Below are 14,475 nucleotides of genomic sequence, written 5' to 3'. Positions count from 1 at the left end.
ACGTGGCACTTGAGAGAGCATGAGAGAATTTTCTAACACCATGAAGTATTTTCGAGTACAAATGATAAAGAACAGAATCTTTTTCCTTTTCTGATTTTGATGCAACAGGGACACAGAAGAACAAATTCCTTGCAAATAACATAAAAGCCACTTTATAGAAATGCTCAGCTACTTATTGCATTAGTTTTGACATGAGAGCCCACAGTCTCTATTGCATGAAGATACCATGATAATCGAATCAATTCAAGTACCTTTTGTCATATCAAGTTGTAGTACATATGCTGTAGGTCCAGGATGTTGGAACATCCAAAAGATTCTGAGGCTTTAGTTAGGCTTGAATAATCATCAAAAGCTTGGAAACTTCTTTGTGCTATATGAACTATTTTTGTCCGTGAAATCAGGCTGAAAATCTACCAAGAATGGGTCCTGGGGAAGATTATTGTTATTTCAATCATCTGGGTAAAGAAAGAGCCTATTGTCATGTATCATTATTGGCCTAATTCTGCAAACCATACACAATGCTTTCAGACATGAAGTCAGTAAAGGTAAGCATAATAATAACTATATATATTTCAGAAATTATTTCTACCTTAGCAATCAAGTGAAAAGAACAGCAGAAAGACAAGCTGAAGTTATGTACCACCCTTTGAAAACTTCTGATTACTACTTGTTGAATCATAAGAAAACAGAGCAGGCCCTTGTTGGGAAGGGACCCTTTTTTTCTTCCCTGTTAGTGTACAGTAACAGTAACTTGGTTGAGTGTGGGTCTAGTAATTCGGATAATACTCTTAAAAATACAGTATTATTTGACACTGAAAGCTGGAGGGAGGTAGTCAGCTTGATAGTGAAAAAAATCTCTGTTAGTAAATGAGAATATTTTTAGAGCTAGTCATTTAGTGCATGAACTAATTTCTATTCATGGAGTCCACATGCCTGTTATCTATTTTGTATTTGCAAACTCCTTTGCAGCATGTGGTATATAGTATGAGTTATATAGCTTCTTTGATATGCTAAAGTGAGTGCTCTTAGCATTTTTGATGACTCACACTGTCACTCGTGAAGTAATAAGTGATCTGAACTCTTCAGTGTAATGAACCCTATCATTTATTAAGAAGGAAAAATGTTCCCATAATTAGTATGGTGACGTTTGATAGGAAAATTGCATTTTTGAGGCACTACTATTATTAAATATTGTCAGTAAATACAGTTCATTTGTATGCTTTACGTATCTAAATACAGCCTTAAAATCCCAATGAAAGTAGATATTTTTGAAATGTTATCTGGTAGTCATTGAGTTGTTTGGGGAAAAATGTTGGAAAACCACTGTTGACATTCCTACTGTTTTCCAAGACTGGTGTTGAATTTAGCTTCATTCTTAAAGATGGATATGAGTATAAGGAAGTTCAAAAAGATATCATTATGTTTTAAAACTATTTTTAAACCTTTTTTAACACTTAGTATAAACCTATGTGTAGTCAATCTTAAATTTCAATTGAATTGAACATTGAGGCTCGACATCGCTCTTCAAGATTTAGCAAAATAATTTGCAGGCAAAAGTAATTAAGAGTTTGAGATAGAAATAGTCATAATGTAAATAGCTTTACAGATCAGTAAACCCAGTAATTTCAGTGGGAATGCATATGCCTGTAGTACTAGATTTCTTTAGTGTATGGATATATACATAAGTAGTATTACTGAGTTTACGTCTCTGACATAATTTATTGTTTGTATACATTTCATTTATAATAAGCAGACTCAGTTTAAAATGTAATTTTAAATTCTTCAGAGAATTTCTGTTGTTCAGAAGTTAAACTTAGAAGATATGTATGGTTTCTACTCTGTATATTACTTGTTATTAAAACTGTGGATTGTCTTTGAAATAATATTGTAAAGGTCAACTCTATTTTACAGATGAGTTGCCAAGTTACAGTTAAACCACTGGAGGTTTTTTGTGGGAACTCAAAAGTAAAAGAGAAAAATAAAGGATAGTAGAGAGATTATCACATTACTAGTTAAGCAGCTGGATCCAAATGGCATATACTGTCAGTAAAATCTCCCCCACGTGGGCTTTAAAATCATCCTCAAAATTATTTCTATTTGCTCCAGAGTCTAGAAACAAGTCATGAATAGCAAGTCAGATTTCTATTTTGTGTATCTCTGTTGCTTTGTTGCGTTCAGTTATAAATGCTCTCACTGATGAATTCATTTAAACTTCATACCATTTAGATTTGGTGTCACAAAGTGTTATCTTAAGTTTAGTGCCATCTATGGAAGCTTGAATACCTTTTTCAAAGGGAACAGCAGGCAGCCTATATTTCAGCTATGTGGACCTTTCCATTATTGTCACTAAGCAATTTTAAATGAACAGAACTAACAGTATGAACAGAGATTTAAACAAGGCCAATTAGAAAACTATCTATTTCAAATGCTGGAAACCTGAAGTAGCCAAATGTTAATACACTTGGGAAAAAACTCTTATGGATAACTGTTTCTTTCACTTAGAAAGAACATGCTTGTTATAAGTTGGTTTTTTTTTTTTAATAAAATAAGAGATAGGCTATGTAATATCTTGTCGGACAAGAGACAACAGTTGCTCAGGTCTTACAAACATGCACTAATTAACAAAATATTAGAATCATAGAGTAACAGATTAGCCTGGGTTAGAAGGGGCCTTGTAGATCATCTAATCCCAGCTCCCTTGCTGTGGGCAGCAACACCTTCCACTAGACCAGGCTACTCAGAACCCCATCCAGCCTGGCCTTGAACATTTCCATGGATGTGGCATCCACAGCTTCTCTGGGCAAGCTGTTTCAGTGCCTCACCATCCTCACAGTAAAGAATTTCTTCCTCATATCTGTCTATTAATGATGTAAGACTGTATTGTTCCTATTAGGAACCCAAAAATAAATAGAATTTCCAATTGGTCTACATTGTGGTTTGGACATTCAGATTCTGAAGGGACTGTCCATGCCAGGGCCTTTCACAATGAAAGTGTATCTTTGAATCCGTCCATGGGCTTCTACATCTCTCTGTCTCTGTGACAGCTGTGCTGACTCAGAATATTAACCAGATCAATTTTTAATACTCCTTTAGCTTAACAGCTGCGAAACAGACAGTTTTTCAGTTGTTTAGTATATTTTTTGTCATTCTATCTTTCTTTATGAAATTAAAACCCTCATAACTGTACTAAAACAGGCTATAAGAAAGCCAGTGCATGCAAGTTTTAAACAATTCTTTTGGCACTGTAATTTTTAAGCAGTTAATGAGAGTCATTGTTTTAGATCTAGTCATGTAAGTGTAAAATTATGAATGTCTGCCCTATTAATCAAGTTGCTTTTGAATTCTAAAGCAATTCTGAGGTAGGAGTTTACTCAGCAAGACATAATCGTTTTTCCAGCTCAATACAGACTAGTCCCATTATTCATGTTTTCTTTTCAATAAGAGCTCACACTGTAATTCTAAGCACTTATGATATTTAAAAAAAGCATTTTTTCTTTTTTTTTTCCTTTAAAATGCTTTTTCCCCCTTCATTGGCATTATAAAAAAACTAGAATATTATGATAATTTTAAATTCTAGTCTGGGCACTTGCATTTTGCCTGGCAAATTTTACCCATTTTCTTCCTTTACTGTGGTGTACAGCTGTGTATTGTTAAACTACTGTTGCATATGCCCCAAGTTTTGTGCATTTCAGAGCTCATGAAAAATGTCGGTTGTGACTGTCTTACAAGGAATTTACTTGCTGTAAAGGTGATTTTATATATATTACAATTGGGCTCAGTGTATATTTACCTAAATAAAACCTGAGGCAATCAATAATTGAAAACATGAAGACATTAAAAGGCCATTATAGATATACATAATCAGAAATGCAAGTATCACTGCGTTCTTATAGGGGGGGCTGAGATGGGGCCTTTCTAGCAGTTGGTATTTTCTAATCCCTTACGTAAATACTTACTATGGCTGCGCTTATTTTGTTATGGTAGTGAAAGCCTTAAGGCCTCAAACCCATCTTCTCTGGTGTTTCACTCCTCCTCTGATCTGGCTCAAATGTAGAGCAATGCAGCATGCTTGTCTAATAGGAATCCAAACCCATGAGTAGTTGATTAGAATTTAAGCTCCTGTTTGCTAAAGCTGTGTGATGAAGCCAAGGCTGAGTTTCTTTATGGCTTACAAAGACAGTATGTAGATATGGTCAATGGCTCCAGCCAATTTGACTTCTTACTTGCTGTGTGACTATAAGCCAGATTTTTACAAAAGTAGTCGGTTGTTTTGGTCTTTCCAAATTTCCGATGTTTAACTATAGTGTTTTGAAATGAGTGCCCTAAAAACTTTCTGATTCAACCCAAGGTGAATGGAGACACTTTGGGTTTAGGACAGCAGACATCTTCGCTTAGCTAGTGCCTTTTTATAACTTGAAAGTTTTCTGAGCAACTGCAACGACCACATTGCTTGTGAGGAATGTGAAGGCTAGATGAATATGATATGGCTGCCTAGCATTTCCTTTTGAGACCGATGGAAACCTGTTGGTTCTTTTGCTCTTAGACAGTCACCAAGAATATAATGAGCTTTTATTTGGAAATGCTTCTTCTACAAATAGTCAGTAGAAGATGTAGATATGCCTGTATCTCTGTCCTTAAAATTCTGTATTTGTCTTCTCTGCCCATGGATTGCATTTGGGAATCAATGGCTATGTTAGCCAGGATGGATTTCTTAATCTTTCCCTCCCCTACTCTGACAGTTTTTGTACAGAGTAAAAGAATTGATCCAAGGAGTTTGGATTTCAGACCATACTTTAAGTTTAGGGTAGTTTAGTGTAATAGATGATTAATCTGCTTTTGATCTCCCTCCTTTTTATTCCCCTTCTTTTTGAAGGAGGGGAAAAGAGCAATACAAGTAAGATAGCCTGTCATCAGTAAGTGGAGATGGAGATCCTAAAAGAGAAGCTACTGTTAAAGGTATAAACCATACAAGCTATTTTTCATTCACTGATACTACTCAATGTCATATGTTTTGGGATTTAAGAACATTTTTATTTGTATCTGCATACCTGTTTATGACTGAAATACTACTAAGTAATGAGGTGAGGAGATTAGACAGAAGAGTGTATTCTTGTCATACAAGAAGTTGATAATATTTTAAAACACCAAGATATATGGTGCTAATAGTTGCAGCCAGAATTCATACAAACATGCCTGAAAATTACTGATCCTACAAATACTGCACAGTGTGACTTTTCATAAAGTTTGCGATGATAAGCGGCGAAGCATCAAGAACATCGTGATGAATGATTTCAGTAAGTGATCAGGCCCATGTGTACTTAACAATTGTTATCGTGGATTAGGCGGCACTTCAGAAGCTTGAGATAGTTGTCAATTTTGTGGGAATCTCTGCGGAGGCAATGTAGCAGGTTGTAAAAGGCAAAGAGTCTGGAGTCCTCATCAGCAAGTTGAAGAGATGGAAGTCCTTCCCACGGAGAGTAAATTTCATTTCCAATCTCACCAGAATGAACCTAAAGACACAAAGTGATACTAGTAATAAAAGATAGTGATCCTGACTGGATGTAGAAGACAGCATTTAAAATACTGACTTTGGAAAATACTAGTTGTTAGTGTATGGCTTGTAAAATGGTATGGTTCTCACTATTCTGTATAATGTTCTACAGCTTCATTCAGGTTTTGAATGAATTTGTCAGATTTTTCAGGCTGTTTCTCTAAAACATGTATAAAGCTTAACTGTTTCAGTAGTGTTTTAAGAGAACTAGTGTGTTAACCTATGTCCAGGGGAACCTGATTTTGCAGAGGAATCAAACTTTCCTTCATGCATGGACTCATTAGGGATATCTCTTTTTGGTTGCCTCCACCTTGAAAACTTTGTTTAACATTTGTTCCTAGAAGTTGTTTGTGTGCATTTCCAGATTTGTCTTGGCCCATTTCTTAGGCAATCTCTCTGATACATGCAGCTTCAAGTACACATTACCAGACAAATCTCTCAACAGCACATGTTCAGATGTACCGGACCTCAGATTTCATTAAAAAAAAAATAAATGCTGAGTGATACAGGGACCTCTAATGTTAGAAAGCTAAGTACAGGAACTCATGCAGTGAGTTAGTATCTGAGGTGAATATTGGTTTAGAATTCCTTGTTTGAAAGAAACAATTTTTTCGTATCACAGAAAGCTATCTTTCACAGCAGGAGGGAACTCTGTGCCTATTGGTCCTTATGTATCATCCTTACTTCCCATCAGCTGTATTTTGTAAAGGCACATCAGAAAGTATCTGTGGAGCCTCTATCATTCCTTAAAAGCAACAGGCAAAAAAATAGACTTACTATGACTCAAAAATGTGGTTTGACACTAATGAACGTGCCAGTCTTATCTTCAACCTCCTTCTGTAAATAATGAGAATGAGAAGGTGGTGACAGGGAAACCGACTTCTTACTGTTATCTTGGATCCTCACCTGCACCCTTTTTACACATAGATATGTGATAGAGATGTATTTGATTACACTGATAAATGTATTTGTAGCCTGTATGATATAAGGTTTCTGAGTAAATACACACCTAACTGAAAGAGAGAGAGAGACCATGAGTGATCTAGTGGGAAGTGGTGGACACAGTGATGGTGGCACTCTTACTGCTGTTCATCTGTTCAGAGCCAATAAAGTCAGAACCTCTTGTCAACATCTAACTCGCTGACAGAATGATATATTCAGGGACTAACAGAGGCCCCTTTAAAAATAAACAAGATAGAGCTGATTTTATTCAGGAAAGCTTTCAATCAGTTACTGATAACAAGGGCTATTCAAGTATGGGTTTTGTCAGACAACAGCCTTGTTGTCTAAACTTACAAGTGTAGGGGGAACCAAGTCAGAGCCAGAGTTCAGAGGAACCAGTATGGTGTGAAAAGAGAAATGGAAGATACTAGCATTACTTTACTGCATGCCACATCTTTGCAACAGCCCAGACTTCTAGAACAGTTTTATGCGGAGCATCTGTTTCCAAAACCTATACACAATACCTAGATGTAACAGATGTGTATAGACATGTTAAAACATACATATATATATATATATAATATATATATATAAAAATACGTGCATGTGAAAAAAATGTCCATGCATCCTTAAACAATCAGGATTCCAAATTGAGAATACTCAAAGATAGAATGATGATCGGCAGTCCTGACGATTACACCTTCTCCTGAAGCAGAACTGGGAGTATGGTGGATTATGCTATGCCAGTCACATCACATTGCCTCTTTAGAAATTGCAAGATAACAGAAGAAAAGAAAGCTGAAAAGTTCTCTGACAACTATTTTGGCTCCCATTTTTATCTTCAGATCTACTTTATATCTCATTTTTATCTTCACATCTTCTTTAATATTTCAGGTAGGGAGAGTCTACCTTTGCATGTGTCTTTCTTACAGCAAGAAGCTGGAAGCATGTTAAGGACCTAATACTTACCCGTCCAACTATTTTCTCCATTCCTTCTAGAAGTCGCTTGTTTTGTTCTTCAATTTCTACAGCCTTCCAGAGAATGGTTTCTGGAGCTTCTTTGATTCTTTGTACTTCAGAGGCCAAGTGAATCAGGGGATCATTCCAGGAGCGCAGTACTCCCAGTACTAAATTCAGTAGGTCTTCATGCTGTTCAACCATATCAAGAAAAGGAAGTTAAAATAAGAAGGCTAAATGCTGGCAGCATTAGAAGACATTTAGAGTAGTATCCATAGAAATTGTGATTTAGGAATTTATTCCAGGACCTATCACTGAATGGGCCTTATAGCCTTGTCTTAGATATCTCTGTGTAATTGCATATTTGAAGTTTGTAATTGGTGTCATCATATTTTACAATATTTGCACAAGCAGTTACAGTATTGCAATAGAAAATAAAATAAATCCTCTTGAAGTCAAAAACTAGCAAGCACAACTGTGTTTTATCTCTGTGAAGAAAAACCAGAACTCTTGTCTGATTTTTTATGAACATTTTTAAATCAAATGATTTTTTTTAATTTTCTTTTTTTAAGTTTAGTATTGGCTGGAAGGTTCACATTATGGTAAACCACTATATAGCTTTTATTGCCTCTACGTAACACATCTGTCCTCCCCTTTGAACAATGGTGCTTCCAGCAATAGCTCTCTGTTTTTAAAAATTGTCCTTTCTTGTGGGCAATAGGAATTTATAAAGCTTATGGTTATGGTAGGGTTAGTATTAAACCTTTTCTCTTTGCTAGATGCACAACCCAGGACTGTGAATTCTATTGCTCCCACTAGAATTTCTAAATGACATATTGAGAAGCTGGCAATACTGTGGGATTGCAAAGATATCACCACCATGAATCTGATAGAGATTTCTCCCTGGAACAGCCCCATTTATATACCTCTGCTTATTTTTTTCTCCAGAGAATTTTAATTCTGTATCTGTGAGCTGAGCATAGGCTGAAAAAGACTATTTTCTTATTCCCTTAATAATTTTTACATTTCATGTGTGTATGTAGTGTGTTTCTCTTTACAGGTATGTTGCAGTATTTCACACTAGAGTTTTTGTATTTGCATAATGATACGACCATTTTTTCCTACTGGTAACAGCAAGAAAATCTATTCAACATTTGTTCAGTAATGTCATTGTTTTCAGCCACTGGAAAACTATTTACCTCTGCCTACATTCAGCAATGTATTTTTATGTTTGTTAAAACAATAACTATCTATAATATGTTTTAAGGTAATGTTTAAAGGTTGTAGTGTTCTCAATACTGTACAATCATGGTAACTGGCATTGCTCCAGGGGGTTGTATTTTAATTGGAAATAAGATGCAGTGACTAAATGTACCATACAGGAAAAGGAAGGGACATTGAAATTTACTGGTACATATATACGCTGTATGGTTTGTAACTTAGTATCAGCAAATGTTAAATCAACTTTTCTTGGCTTTTTGGTGTTTTCCTCTTCCTGTCTTTTTTTTTCCTGTCTTTTTCTCTGTCTGCTGCCTCACTATCCCATAACCCTCCTTCTTCTGTGCCTTACCCTGCTCTGTCTTACACTGAATGACATTAGAAATGGGACTTACATGAATCTGCTGAGCTTGCTCCTTGTCATCAGGAGTGGTTAAGGAGGAAGTGTGGCAGCCATTAACAGCTTTTGCAATAAAACCCCGGCCCTGAGCGTAGCGTTCGTCCTGCAGATCAGCACAGACAGGCATTATTGAAACAGATAAGTAAGATCTTCAGTTCAAACCCTGTATTAACTAGTTGTTGTTCCACTGCTTTTATCACTGCTTTTATGCTGTAAAGGTTAAAAGTTTCTGGTGGGTCTTTAGAGTGGAACTGACACCCAGCAAACACAAACTTGTCCCACAGATAAAGAATGATGGGAAAATGGTAACTTTTAAAAGAAGTGTTGGGGATCTTAGCAATGGTCGGCACCGTACATTGTCAACATTGGGACTGTCACTGTCTGTGCAGCAATCCTATTTGTTTATCTGTTGAAGGGTTTCACAGGTTAACATATGTTTGTGCTTAAAAAGAATTAAATTGGAATTTTATATTTTCTTGCTCTCAGGAAAAGACAGAGTACTTACAAATTCATTGAACATTTCTGAAGAGAGGAAGTGGATGTAGTGTGAAAGTTTAACTGCTCGGTCAAAAAGTTCCTCAAGGGAAACTTGGCAATTGATGGATCCATTGGGGCAGATTGGTAAGGAGGTCACTCCTTCCTTTGTCAGGAGCATGTTGGACACCAGAAGGGCCACCAGCAACAAACCTGTTCAAGTTTAAAACAAAGAAAAATGGAATCAGATTGACTTGCAGGTGCATTTAGAAGTAGCTGTCAGAGCCAGCTGATGGGTGATTTAGGTTGTACTGTCACATAGCTGACAGTCCCCCCTGTACTGGCTGCTGAAAATCAGTGGAGGAGGGAAGCACTGTAATTCTGTAATTCTTACATCCTTTTTCCCCTCTGTCATCCTGACAGTATAGCAGAGCCTGCTACAGAGTGTGAGGAGACAAGGCATCCTGTGTTGCAGTGTACACTGTGTTCTGAAGTCTCTTACTGTGGTGTCTGACTTTATAATGTGGTGATAAATGGAAGAAAAAAAATCAAACTTCTTCACACTGTAAATATAGATACATAGTTATATTTGCACAGATATATGTTTGGAAAATAGATTGGTCTTCTTTTTTTTTTTTTTTTTTTTACCCTCCTCCTTCCAGAGGTCCTTTTCTTCTTTGCAAACATTTGGAGTTTAAATTAATTTTTGTGGGAGTGTGGTTAGGTCCCTCTCTTAAGGTTTTGATTGTCCTGGGAGTTCCTTCAGAAGATTTCCAGCAGCTGTGCTGCTTTACTATTTAGAGTTTAACCCTAAATTTCCTACTGCTAAGAAATCAGAGAGAGATTTTTTCTTTTCTCCTGAGCTTCTGAAACTGATATAGAGGACTTTTCATTATCTAAAGCACAAAACTTCATCTTTTTAAACTTTTCATATTAACTTAACAGAGTTTTCTATTCAGTGAAATAAAATATACACAGAAAAACAATGGAAAAAATAAAAGCAAATATTTTTAACTGAATTTACACACTCAAAGAACACTGTTCTGTGCTCTGAGATTTTTACTTCTGGAAATTGACCCGTTACATGTACTGATTCACTAGACTTATTTTAAATTAAAGTGTGCTTCATAAATCAGCAGAACTACCCCCAATGATATCATGTGATAAGTTTCTTTCTAGCTCTACATTCAAAAAAAGTGCATTTACATGTTATTGATGTAAACCTTACCCTTGCCCTGTAAGCAAGGTACATGCAGCATACTGCAGTTAGGAATGTACTCTGGGGAATAACTCTATGAATAAGAAAATCTGAAACTTGGCTTAAACATTTGAAGACTATTATGAAAACATTCACCTCAAAATTACTACATCACTTCTAGCTTTGTGTGTAATGACATTTAGTCATTGCCTTCTGAGTGGCGTAGCAAATCAGTCTGGATCCAAACTTTCAGGAGCAGGTGTTACATCCCTCAAGTCAATTTTCTGTGACTGCCCAATGCAAAGGCAGTCATAGCAGACAAAAGGGATCAAGCTGCCTTCTGGAGGCAGGTTTCACATTACTGGAAGACTAGGTGGCTGGAAGACCTCAGTTTCTAGAGCTGTTATGTTTCAGTTGCTTCCTAATTCAATTTAAATTGAAAGAAATATAAAAGTTATGAGCAAGTGAATGTCAAAAGTCTTACCTTTCAGTGAAGCCCCCTTGGCACTCATGGTAGAGATCTTGTATGATGACTTGCTTTACCAGAAAGAAATCTCAATACTTGCTGTTATTCTCTGCACATACCACTTTTATATACTCCATTCAGGGTCCATTTTGCATACATTCAGCAGGTCGTGGAGTTTACCTCGATAATTACAAACATCAAATAGCCTTTCTTCCACATTCATATTCATTTTTTTTTTTAATTTTAACTGTGAGAGGGAATTTCATTAATAAGTTCAGCTGTGGGATCCTATCGAATGGAGTGCCAAGATTTTGCCCTCAATGAGGTGAAATGCCATTGATCCAGTTGTCAGTTCAGAGACAGGTATTCTCAATGTTTCTAACCTGCTGTTCCTATTCCTACAACCATCTTCTTGTCCTTCCTTGTTTCTTCAGCCATCCAAGGTTGCTTATGTTAAAATTCTGGCTATTTGTTGGAGGTAAACACTGTTTTATAATGTCCCCATTGAGAAAAATAGCAGATATTGTACTGAAATTTATCCAGAGAAAGGGAACAGAGGCTCCTGGAAAGACAGGTCACTGTCTCTAAAATTATAGATATGACAGTCCTGGTCAGTTAAAAAATATATTACACAGCACAAATCATGATATGAATGATCCTGAGTCTGAGAGATGATTAGAGAAATAGGGACAGTTCTTATATTAAGAAAGTAATAATGTGGAACAATAAAAGAGGTAGAAGTTTTATGTTTACTGTTTAATCTCAAATGTTTCATGAATAAATTAGCATTATTTAAAAAGAAAAAAACCCAACCTCTACAAAATCATGAAATTATTTTCTATACTTGAAAACCCTCTGCACAAAAGATGGGCATTTCCACCACATGCAAAACATATGCTGTCGTCAGCAGTGGGATTTGTTTTCAAGATGTGATGCATCTGTGGTAATCTACAAACTAGCCTTAGCAGGTTGGCCCTGTTTTCTTGCTGTGTGAGGCTCCTCTGTGTGAATATATTAGCAAATACATAACCTTTCATCTGTTTCTCTGGTCCATTTACCCACGCAAAGACTTTCCAAATTAAATGATCATAATGAATAAGGTACACAGTGTTAATGAATTTTCTTGCCTTGTTCCATAACTATGGAACAGGTATGTATATTACCCTGAATCTTTCATTATTTCGTAACTATGGACATGGTTGTTGAAGCAATGATAGACAAAGGAGAAGAAAGGTAGAGCATTTAGGAGGGAAATGTGGAAGGCTTTTCTTGTGAAGCAAGATGCTTCAGCAATCAACCAGAACTGGTATCAGGTGGTCTACATCTGCTAAGTTCTAGGATGTTTGCTAGAACAATTTGTTCTGCTTAGAGACTTCACCTTGTTTGGAAATTGAGGTCCTGCTGTGTAAGTGAAGCAGTTGTTGCCTGCAGCAGGGAAAAGTGGCAATCTGATGTAGGCAGTAATATTAGAGTAGGGCCACGGCCAAAATTCTAGAATGGATGGTAGAAAAACAGCTGCCTTCTAGACTGCAGGTACACATCTTATGATCTTGATTTAATTCAGCTTCATTTGAAAATCTTCTTCAATTAGATTACAGGTGAGGTTGAAAAATCCTAGCATCTTACAACATCTTACAACATTAGAAGAGTTCTGTGAATTAGATGAATGACCAGTTCTCAACCCACTTGTTGCACTTCCATTTGCTAGTCTCCTTTTCTTGGCATTTTGAGGGTTTGGTAGTGGTGTCAAAATAAGGCACACAGTTAATTGATATTAGGGACTAGATAACAAAGGCAGCAGGTAAACTCCCTAGGCTGTGTTCTCCCTTTTTGGAGAGAGAGGCTTCTCTGAGGCCTGACAACATCAGCTAAAGTCAGTATCCTCATATGACTTAGTTTGGAGAAGAGCCTTACACAGTTCTCTTGCCAAGTAAGTGTAGACAAGCACCTTAAATGCAGACATTAGAAGAGTGGTTATTTGAAACCATTGCATGATGTTTTAATTAAAACATTCCACCACAAAATAATATACTTTTGCACCTTTCATCCTCAAATACTCTACAAACATGAATGAACTAAAATTGTCAGCAACCAAGAATCATAGGCAGGAGAGAAGAAACTCTCTATAAAGTAAATAAATATAAAAGTGAAGTTTTTTTTTACCAGGTGTGGGAACTGACATAGAGATTAAGAAGTTTATTTGTGGCTGCACAGGAAGTCTTGGGGAAAAAAAATAAAACAAAATTCCTGATTCCCAGACCTGCACTTGAAGTGAGGAACATAATTTCTTACTAATGCCAAAAAGAAAACAAAGGTGAGAGAAACAAAAGAGAGGAAAAGTTACAATAACCAGAAATAAATAGGCACATATATTAATTTTCTAAATTAGGAGTTCAGTTCTATTTAAAAGTTGAGAAAAACACTTGAAAGTTGCTGAAAATGCTCCCCTCTGCCTTATGAAAGTGACCTCACTTTATGTTCTCCAAGGAAGTAGTATGGAACTCGGCATCCCATCAGCTCTGATTATTCTTTGAACCATGGTAAAGGAAGCTGATCCTAGCCCCCAGTAGTCACCTAATTCTGATAGTAGCTTAGGACAGCACTGTAAATAGCTGGACAGTCATCAGTACTAAGGGAAAAGCCTCTGGAACAGAGAAACTACAAAGTACAGCTGTGATTAGCAACATGTTTCCATCCCTCTTTGTCTTTTACTTCTGCCTTAGGGATTTAATTGACTTTTATCTTCAGGATCTTTCCTGGAAATAAAATTAGTAGAATGTTGCCACCCAGTGTAAATATATGCCAGAAGAACTTACTACATGCAGACTGTTATATAGCTTTTATCTCATTACTTATGCTTCATAGCCATTTGATATGATGTATCAGTATTCCAGATAAAAACGTTTAGTGCCCATTTCTCAATAACCTTATCTTTCTACCTCATATCAAGTTGCAAACCATGAATTAGACTGTGACATTTTGATTGAGAACTATTGATCAGGACTGGAAGATCGAATATTCTTATTCCATTTTACTTTATTTAAAGCTTTTGAGATATGCAAAGTGTTGTGTCTGATTGATAGCTAACACAGAGGAATGAAAAATCTTTTCTAATAGAATAGTTCTTTGCAGAATACTTAACAAGTTGAATCAATTATTGGAAATATATCTTAATTTTGTCTTTTTCTTGCTTGGATGTATTTGTCTTTAATAACTGAACATTAGTTAATGCAGAAGTTTGAAACACCAAATTTTTGTTATGTTTTTAA

At 36.2% G+C, this 14,475-nt stretch overlaps 1 protein-coding gene across 1 annotated transcript; it reads right to left on the bottom strand.

Moving 5' to 3' along the window:
• Window positions 1-5,014: 5,014 nt before the first annotated feature.
• On the bottom strand, window positions 5,015-11,549 carry PRL (prolactin). The gene is made up of 5 exons (XM_027676138.1): window positions 11,225-11,549; window positions 9,574-9,755; window positions 9,064-9,171; window positions 7,463-7,642; window positions 5,015-5,510 (listed from the first exon to the last, which is right to left on the bottom strand). The coding sequence occupies exons 1-5, from the start codon at window positions 11,250-11,252 to the stop codon at window positions 5,319-5,321; spliced, it is 690 nt and encodes a 229-aa protein (XP_027531939.1). The 5' UTR covers window positions 11,253-11,549; the 3' UTR covers window positions 5,015-5,318.
• Between the last annotated feature and the right edge of the window lie 2,926 nt (window positions 11,550-14,475).

Source organism: Neopelma chrysocephalum, unplaced genomic scaffold (assembly GCF_003984885.1).
Source record: "Neopelma chrysocephalum unplaced genomic scaffold, ASM398488v2 Primary Assembly neopelma1_26, whole genome shotgun sequence".
Classification (NCBI taxonomy): domain Eukaryota; kingdom Metazoa; phylum Chordata; class Aves; order Passeriformes; family Pipridae; genus Neopelma; species Neopelma chrysocephalum.
Note: the sequence above shows the minus strand (reverse complement) of the source record. Positions and strands in the feature narration are given on the sequence as shown.

Excerpts from the sequence above, each read along its gene's own strand:
- PRL (XM_027676138.1), bottom strand. The coding sequence starts at position 11,252 with ATGAGTGCCAAGGGGGCTTCACTGAAAG. Across the intron at positions 9,172-9,573 it reads CAGAAATGTTCAATGAATTT|GACGAACGCTACGCTCAGGG; the intron begins GTAAGTACTCTG and ends GCTGATCTGCAG. Across the intron at positions 7,643-9,063 it reads AGCAAGCTCAGCAGATTCAT|CATGAAGACCTACTGAATTT; the intron begins GTAAGTCCCATT and ends ATGGTTGAACAG.